General features: G+C 44.7%; 1 protein-coding gene across 2 annotated transcripts in view; it reads left to right on the top strand.

Moving 5' to 3' along the window:
- Positions 1–1,746, top strand: part of Zic1 (Zic family member 1) — a 7,664-nt gene extending 5,918 nt beyond the window's left edge. The window contains exons 3-4 of one of the 2 annotated variants that reach the window (XM_048794128.1): positions 328–491; positions 1,175–1,746. In XM_048794128.1, the coding sequence (XP_048650085.1) occupies positions 328–491; positions 1,175–1,372 (362 nt within the window). In that variant the 3' untranslated portion in view covers positions 1,373–1,746. The remainder of the gene's footprint in view (positions 1–327; positions 492–1,174) is intronic. The other variant, XM_015487298.2, reaches the window with a different exon arrangement.
- The last annotated feature ends 7,383 nt before the right edge of the window (positions 1,747–9,129 follow it).

Below are 9,129 nucleotides of genomic sequence, written 5' to 3'. Positions count from 1 at the left end.
AAAAAAAAAAAAAAAAAAAAAAAAAAAAAAAAAAAAAGCCAGCATCCAGACATGCTTCCACACTGGGATGTAAAAAAACAACGACTACTGTTACTATAAATACAATCTAAAAATAAAATTAGGTCTCATTGTCTAATTGTACTGGGAACTAATAAATAGTTAAGATATTTATAACTCCACTGCAGGTATATGAAGTCCTGGATTTTTAAGCTTTCAAAGTGCTAATCCTGGGCCTCTGACTTTTTAAATTATTTCTATTGAAATTTTAGAAAAGGATGGCGGGATATATTCTAATAAGAACCCTCTCTTTCTCGCCTTTCTCATCAGGGGAGAAGCCCTTCAAGTGCGAATTCGAGGGCTGCGACCGGCGCTTTGCTAACAGCAGCGACCGCAAGAAGCACATGCACGTGCATACGAGTGATAAACCCTATCTTTGCAAGATGTGCGACAAGTCCTACACGCACCCCAGCTCGCTGCGCAAACACATGAAGGTAATCACCGAGCTCTCGCCTTTGGCCTTCAGAGCTGGAGCGCTCTGTGCTCTCGGGCTGGGGTCAGGCTGCGAGTGGCAGCTGGGCGGCTGCAGGAGCCAGAGCTAGCGGGAAGGCGACGGTTCCACTCTGTTGAGTGGGGCCGGGCAGATTGGATGGGGACTGGAAAAGAGGACAGGAGCACCCAAGGCCGTTTTAAACTCATTATTTCATTAAAAAAAAAAAAAGTTAAAAGAAGTGAGCACTCGCGGCGTCGCCGCGTGAATTTGGCCCAGAGCTCGGGAGCTAGGGCTGAGCAGCGGGTTTACGCTGCAGAAGCTGCCGCCATTGCGGTTGGCAGCATTGAGCGGAAGAGTTGGGGCCTGGTGCCCTGGCTGGAGCTTTTGCTCAACTAAAATTGGGAGGGCAAAGTCTTGGGGAGCGAACCGTCCTAGACTCTGGCCTCAAATGAAGTGTCCTCCTTCCCAGGCCTTTTTTTTTTTTTTCTTTTTTCTTTTGTGAGTACACGGGGAGCTCGGCCTCCGGGCCGTGGTGGGGGCACCAAAGCCCAAGTGCCACAGATCCCACTTCTCCGGAGTTCAGGGGGATCCAGGGCTCCAGGAGGAGAGTGCTGCCTTCACCGGCCTTGGCTGGCCACCGAGCTGGCTCCTAATCTCCGTAAAAACGAAACTTTATTCCCGCAGGTCCACGAATCCTCCTCGCAGGGCTCCCAGCCTTCGCCCGCCGCCAGCTCGGGCTACGAGTCCTCCACGCCGCCCACCATCGTGTCTCCCTCCACAGAGAACCCGACCACCAGCTCCCTGTCGCCCTCCTCCTCCGCGGTCCACCACACAGCCGGCCACAGCGCGCTCTCTTCCAATTTTAACGAATGGTACGTTTAAAATCAGAAACAAAACACCGAACAAAACCCTATTTAAGAGACTGAACACACAGGTATACACAATATTATTGAACGAACCCTGCGAATCCGAAACAACCCCTCCCAGACCCCAGTATCCTATTTTTTTTTTTTTTAATCTGCCAATAGGCCCAGGACTGAGTCAGAGAGAGGAAGTATCAAACCTTCTTAAAATTTCCTTCACATTTTCTTTCTTTCTTTTTTAAAAAATTTTTATTTGGCAAAGGCTTGCTAGCTGAGGTGCGGGAGGGGGGTCCAGGAGAAGGCGACCGCCTGACCAAATGCTGCCAACCCCAAGGGCCAATTTCTTGTTGGATCGAAACAGGCTCTCTGGGGCTTGGGCTTTTNTTTTTTTTTGCTTTGCTTTGCTTTCTTGTAAATACAGAATTATTAGCTGAAAACTGTTCTGTTGGATTCTGTAAATAGTTATATCTTGGTTGGAGCGGGTGGGTGGGATTGTGGCGTTGTGTTCTTTGCATTGGGGGAGGGGGGAGGGGCCGGGGGAAGGGGAGGGGGAGGGGGTGGGCGGCCGAAAGCCAACTGTTTGTACTGAATGGCAAGAATGTTCTAGTAAATGTGTACCAAAATGTGAATTACTTTGTACGATTACAGTCTCCACGTCGACCTAACAGACTATTATTGGTATTAATGTGCTTTTTTTGTATAAAGTGCAAACATTTCGTCCCAAAGTCTTAAGTACTTTAGTGCAGTAAAATGTTGTTTCACGTCCTGTCAAGAATTCGTATAGTACGAGCCTGGATCTGCGTGTCAAACTGTTCCATTTGTTTATGTAAAGTGATATTAAAAGAAGATATAAACTATAAATGTCCATTGCTTTTGGCAAAAGATACAACCACATAATGTATATAATTCCTAGTTTCCATATTTATCCGCATGTAAAGGGCCGGTTTATCCATGTTACAGCTATTCAATATTTATGGCTAGAGAAACTCGTATGTACACTTTAGTTTCCAGAACTGTTTGGTAACCTTTCGTACCTTATTAAAGATTCTTAAATCTCAGTGATGTGGTAGGAATTTATTCTTCATATTCCCCGCCCCACCCCCAACACCCCCAGCAACCTGCTGCCTCTTCTGCCAGTCTTGGTGGGTTTCTGGATAAGCTCTCTAGTCCCTTGCCTTCCCTTTCTGTCATTGCAGGTCGTATAAACGTGATAAATGAACGCTACCCTGCTGGCTCTCCGAGAGTGTGTAATTAGTATTTATATCAAAATTTATGAAACAAATTTTCGGCCGCAGTATAATTTAAATGACCTTTGCAGACGTAGAATAACAACCATAAAAATAACAGAAATAGATTGCACAGGCGACATCAATATTAATGTAGGCGAATGGTGAGAAGCTCAGGGGCTCGCTCTACAGCCTGGCAAATGAACTTGCAGCCGAGGGTTCCGCTGTCCTCCAAATTAAATCCCCCGTTCTGAAACCGAGTTGCAGATTTACAATATCATATTTTAAATTGCTGTCTTCAATTAAACCATTTATGGTCATAACTAATTTTCAGAATGTCGATGCATGCTTTTCCAGGCCTTCCTTCTTTGTACAAAAGTAAATGTCCATAAAACGTTTCACTTACATTTTTTTCAAACGTGATGCTAATTTAAATTAATTACTTCCTATGATATGTTATCATTCCTATAATTTTGCCACTGTTATTAGTTCTCTCAAAAAATACATCTAAGGCAGAGAATTATTTTATGTAATTTGATTATCTTTCTATCTCTTTTATTTATTTCTCATTTACTTAAGAAATTCGTTCCATTGGCTGGCGTTGATACAGTAAATTTGTAAATGAGGAGACAATATAAAAAATCTAAATTACTTGTGCTTAATGACTGTAGCAGAACGCCTTTTCTCTAAATCAGATTGTCTTTTTTGCAGTTTAGTTTGATAGATTTGCAAGCTATGCTGCTTCCATGAAGTTAGCTTCACTGGTAAGAACGCAGGCTTCTTTGTCTCTGCTTGTAGCTTGCATGATCGCCCCATTAGGCAGACAACGTAGCCCGAGATCACATATCAGGCCCTTGGCTATAGCTGCGAGGGTGTGGATGTGTTAGATCGGGCGGGAGAAACTGACCTAGCTGTGGGCAAGAAGGAAGGTGGATCTGATTCTTTAATAAACTGTGTCCAGAAAGTCATAGGCCAAAGTATGAATGTCCAGTAAGATCCTTATATCTGTTTTCAATCAGTATTAATTTTTCAAACCATACCATTGACCAATTCCAAAATTAAAATGTAGTATTGTCTTTAAGAATGTTTTGACTTGTTCCTTGCATCTCTTGCTATTTGTATTTGTCATTTTTAGGCAACAGAGTCTTATTTGCTGATGAAAGGGTTTGCTGCCCTTCCAGTAGCACATAGAAAACTGGGGACTGTGTTGTTTTAAACTTTTTTAAAATAGTTATTCTGATTATTGCAGGAATATTGGCCTTTCATGAAAAGAGCGCCACCTTGCAAAATTTGGAGATATTTAAGAAAGTAGAACACCTAAGCAGGAATTGCTTCTAGCTCTAAAAATTTGTGAGACCAAAACCTGGCCCCGTACAGCTTTGGAGAGATGAAATTGATTAACAGTGGAGTATTTGAAGTGACTCCAGACATTGAGCCCAATAGTTAAAAATAGAAAGGAATAAAGATAGCTCATCTCTCTAGGAAAGATAACAGCTCAATTAATAATCTTTCCCTTTTTCATTAAAGTTGTCTGGGAACCTAATATAAGTATGGTAGTGATAATCATAATAATATCAGTACTTTTGGAGTTTTGCTTCCGCATTCAATAAGATAGTAAATGATGAGTTTACCTTTGTTTTGACCATCCCTAAATGCTGTTTACTTCAAATTTAAGATTATGAATGTCTCATTATTTGTTATGTAACTCATGCCTCTTTGGAGTGTGATAATGAAATATAACACTATGATGATTTATGTAGAATATTTTGAAGATACATTTTAGAGGTAAATGTTTATTTCAAAACAACTTCATATTTCAAATATTTATTTAGACTTTGAAGGTCAAATAATTTTTAAGTAATCATCTGAGGAGTCTTCTGTGTATGTTTATGTGTATTTATGAATAGTCTCCCGGTAAAGGCACTTTTATAATAGAAGCCAACATATATAGCAATCTCCACTTCTGCAGTCTGTGCTCCAACACCCACCACAAAGAAAGAGTCATTAATGATGTAAGTTGCCTAAAATAATGCTTCAAACTTAAATGTAGTCTATTATTTTTCTGGTACCTTTAATGTCTGCTTCTTGAGATGTATTCTTCATACTTTTCTTCATGGACTATTAGGTTTTGAAATACATGAATGTGAACAGCGAAATATATTGTTAGACTCTATTTAGCAGGAGCTGAAGATGCTGCAAATGGCTGGTTTCTGTGTGTAGCTGTGGATTTTGATTTAGGCAGAAGGCCGTACTTGTTCATATTGTGACTGCATTGTATTCTGGATACTATCAAATGATTAGAACAGCTAACAAGTTATTAAAATGTTATTTTGTGTCAACAGAAAATGCCTGAGTACAAGCAATCATATTTGAGAAATGAAGAGAAATGAGTTGTGGTATGTGTGTGTACATTTATAGAGCAAGCATATAAATATACAAGCACCATTTATATGGGGGCTAAGTAATTTTCAAACATTTCAGATCCTTTGTTTTCTTCTTCAAAAGCTACCCCCAACTGCTTTAAGCATTTGCAGCTGATGATTTTGATTTTTTAAAGTCAAGCATTCAAGTTAACCTTTAAGAAGCAAACCACCTCCAAAAGAAAGATGTAACCTTTCAATTGCCCCATCTGCTTATCATTTTTTTTTTTTTTTTTTTTTGGCTTTAGCTGACAATGAAAATAGCACTAACCTTCTTCACTGATGGGCTTGGCATTTAGATGTTTTTATTTGTTGATTGTGAAGTTTTCTCAGAACTTTTAAAGGGTTGGCTACAGAACTACACCCCAAATTATTCACCCAGTCCCAAACCTTCCAGAAGTTCCTCTTTTGAGTTTCAAGGTGTAATCAGTGTCCTGGATCCTGTGTGAGTCATTACTGGTAGAGTTGGAACCTGAGCATAGAGTGACTTGGAGAAGGTCCTGAGTCTTAAAGAATGGATTCAGTTCAAGTGTTCTGAGGAATGACTGCATGGGGTCTGCACACTCAGAATGAAGACACTGAGCTTGTGCCCTTAACCCACTGTTGACTAGATATAAACACATCAGATTTTACACATTCCTTACTTGCAGTTGTTTCCTTTTTCCAACTTAAAATACTAATTACTCATTCTCTCTAGGTAAAGAATTCTCACCTCTTCTAGCAACAAATGTAGTTCTCTGAACTATGAGTTCATATTGGGGTGGGGGGAATGTTGCTTTCTCAGAGAGGCACAGTTGATATCACTCACTTTGGTTTTAGAATTCTTGAAAACAGAGTGGTAGTGGAAAGATCGATCCCATCTATGCCAGTCAAGCCACAAAAGTCTCTCTTTATCTATAATACCTTCTCTTTTAGCTTTTTAATCACCTCATCTGCCTCTGTAATATATATGTCCATTTATTTAAAAATAGTTAGATACAGAAAGTAAAATTTTTATGGGGGAAACTACACAACAACCTATTTTTTAAAATAATAACTGCTAGATTGGGGCAAGAAGTAAAAAAAAATGTTCATAACTTATAGCATGTTACTTTCAAGCCTTTTTTCTCAACATCTATTGCAAATATGATGATTTAATAGGCACAGAATATGAACAATGTTCTCCTTTAATCTATGCAAGGCTGGCTGGCTCCAGAGTCTCTTCCTTAGCAAGAGGAAACACATCAGGCCAAAGTAAGGGCTATTTTTACCCCACAAGCTGGAATCTGTTCATCAGTCCCTAAGGTTGATTTCCACTTGAGAAGGACGAGCTAATAAAACTATATGAAGATTCCAAATGATGCTGCACACTAGAGGTGAGTTATTTTATTAAGATTAAGAAATCAGATTTAGCTATCTAATATGAAAACTACATTTGGCAGTGATGATGCCACAGACTTGTGACTGTCAACTGAACACAACATTTTGACTGCCTCTGATGCTTGTGGGGCATCTCTGTAGGCATATGCGAAAGGTGCACAGTGATACCTCCACCTACAGCACAAGATAAGCTATTGAGTGTGGGTGTAAACACATTGTAATCATTAACACCAGTTCTAAGGCATTCCACCTTAGCAAATCTAAAAATTGTTATTTCATCTCCATTGTGTAACAATTTCCATTAAGGTACAGAAAATAGGGACGTAAACGGGGTGAGAGAAGCTCATACTGTGATTCTTTTAAATTCTTTTCTGTCCATCCGGGGGAAAAATCCTACCTGTGGTGAAGAAAGCTAAAGTTGGGGAGGAAGATGGAACTGGAAGAAAGAATAGGGGATGGGGTGGGGTGTACTTCAAGAGAAATATTTGCTCTGGAGAATATCTTGACAGTAAGGAAACGCAGGCCTTGAGGGTGGGTGTACAGGGAAATACAGCCAGAGTTCCACAGAAGGCTCCGCCGCTAGGGGTTGAGGGGCCTCCGGCGCCACCCCGCAGCCCTGCAGGGCGCTTTCCAAATCGCCGCGGCGGGCTCTGGCCGCGCTGGACGGCTAAGGCGCATGCGCAGCTCGTGGCCCGCGGTTCCACGTGCTGATGAATATGCATGAAGCGCCCCCGCCCTTAGCGGGCTGAGGAGGGAACCGCGCGGAGCTCAGGCCTGTGAAAGTCTCTGGCCAGGCTCCCAAAATAGTGCGGCAGGGAAGCTGCACGTGTTTGTTTTCAAACCGCGCTGGTTTAAGTGAGTTCACAATGCCAGCAAAGCCTCCAGCAACCTGCGGCCGCCGCCATCGGAACTGCAAGCAGAGCCAGCCCAGCGGGGTCTCCCCTTCCCCAAGGGTCCGGGGCTACCCGGTGCTTGAGTCCCAGCGGGCCACACTTCTATGCTCGGGAGGCCGGGTTTCTGGTTTACACCGTGTCCAGTCGGGAATCCACCTCCTTTTATCCCCCTGTCCCCCAACAAGCTAGGAGCTGACACCTTAGCTTTTCTTAGATCCCTTTCCCCTCAGAGAAGATGGGCCCTGGACTCACCTGGCCCCTTGACAGAGCCCGGGCTGGAGGCGACAGGGGCGGGGCAGTGGAGAATTTTCCTGGAGTCTGCCCTCTTTCCTTGCTCAGATCCCAACTGGAGTTCAGGTACAGGTTTATTGACTTCCTCTCTTGGTGATACTAGAGTTCTGCACAGTGAATGGAATTTTGTGGTCAGTGTGTTTACTGATTTCAGAAAGAGCACATAACCTGCCCGATGGAGAGGCCCACCCTTGTAAAAAATAAAAAAAAAAAAATTAAAAATTAAAAAAAAAAACCGAGAGAAGAAGTGGAACGTCTCTGGGTCACCGATGTCTGGGGAGTTAACGCCTTTGGGTGTTTTACAAAATATTTGGTCAGGTGATAGCGGGAATGGCAAACAACAGGTCCCAATCCTCCTCTGGATTTCACTTGCAACAGAATAGATAGAACCCACTTCCCTCACTGACAAAAGGAAAGGCCTGGGTCACTACGCAGTTCACATTACAGTCTAACTCAGAGTGCCAGTTCTGGAATTCTGAGACCACACCACCCGTCCAATAGCACTCGCCAAGTCTTTGGCTTTGAACTTGAGGACGCAGGGAGAGGTTTTGGAAACATTCCTGCCAGGACAAGGCCTTTCTTCCTAACCAACATCTGAACTCAAGTCCAGTCTCAGACCATTATAACCCGGGGATGACCAGAGAAAAGCATTTGCCCTGGACTCTCTGCCTGCCTCACCACCCACCACCGCCCAGCGTCGGGCTCTTGGAGGCCTGGCAGAAGCCACGCACTTCCCATTCCCGGTGACTGTGAGCAAATTGGTTGGTGCACGAGGGTTCCCCTGTCAGAGGCTCTGGAAGGCCTGAGCGACCAGTGTCTGGTCAGGGTCGCAGAATCCTTGAATCTCCGCCACAGGGGTCACCCCAGAATACCCTCCTTTGCGATTTGGGTCTTTCTGTGTTTGGATATGGGGGTCGAGGGACCGATCTAGATCGTCTGGCCTCCCAGCTAGTGATGAGGACCTGTATGGCGCTTTCTCGGAGCAGAAAGCTCAAACCCAGCGTGGGTTCCCGCGTCTTTCCCAAAAGGCCAAGGCCCAAAGAACCCTTTTCATTTGGCGAGGGGCTTGAGGGAAGGGAGGGGCGGAGGCGGGAGCGGGTTGGGGTCTGCACGCCACCGGCCCGGCGCTGCGGACTTGCCGGGCTGCTCAGCTTGGCCGCCAGCCTCCAAGCCGGGAAAGCAGTTATCCTCTCCTGGGCTGGAGAGCAGGGACGCCCCTTCCCCGCCCCCCGGGCGTCCCCGGGGTCGGCGCCAGAGCCCTGGAGACCCGAAGGCTCTGGCTGATGGCGGCAACGCGGGCTCTGGAGCCTCCCCTGGCCAGGCCGAGCTTAGTCCGTGGAGGCGGCGGCTGGGGACGTGGGGGCCAAGGCTAAAGGGGACCCCACACCGCATAGGCGTTTTCCTTCCCCTCACTTGCGCCTTAGCCTCTGCCCAAATTGCCTGTCTCCAGTAGGACTGACTCTGCCCGGCCTTTCTCGGCTGCCAACCTTGCCCGAAATCTAGACCCCAGACCTGGTAAGTGGAGTCCTTCCCCTACCCCGCCCCACCACCTTCCCAGCGGACGCGGCCCGCGACTGCGCGCGCGCG

Source organism: Marmota marmota, unplaced genomic scaffold (genome assembly GCF_001458135.2).
Source record: "Marmota marmota marmota unplaced genomic scaffold, marMar, whole genome shotgun sequence".
Classification (NCBI taxonomy): Eukaryota; Metazoa; Chordata; class Mammalia; order Rodentia; family Sciuridae; genus Marmota; species Marmota marmota.
The sequence above is the reverse complement of the archived record's forward strand: the minus strand, read 5'-3'. Positions and strand labels throughout refer to the sequence as shown.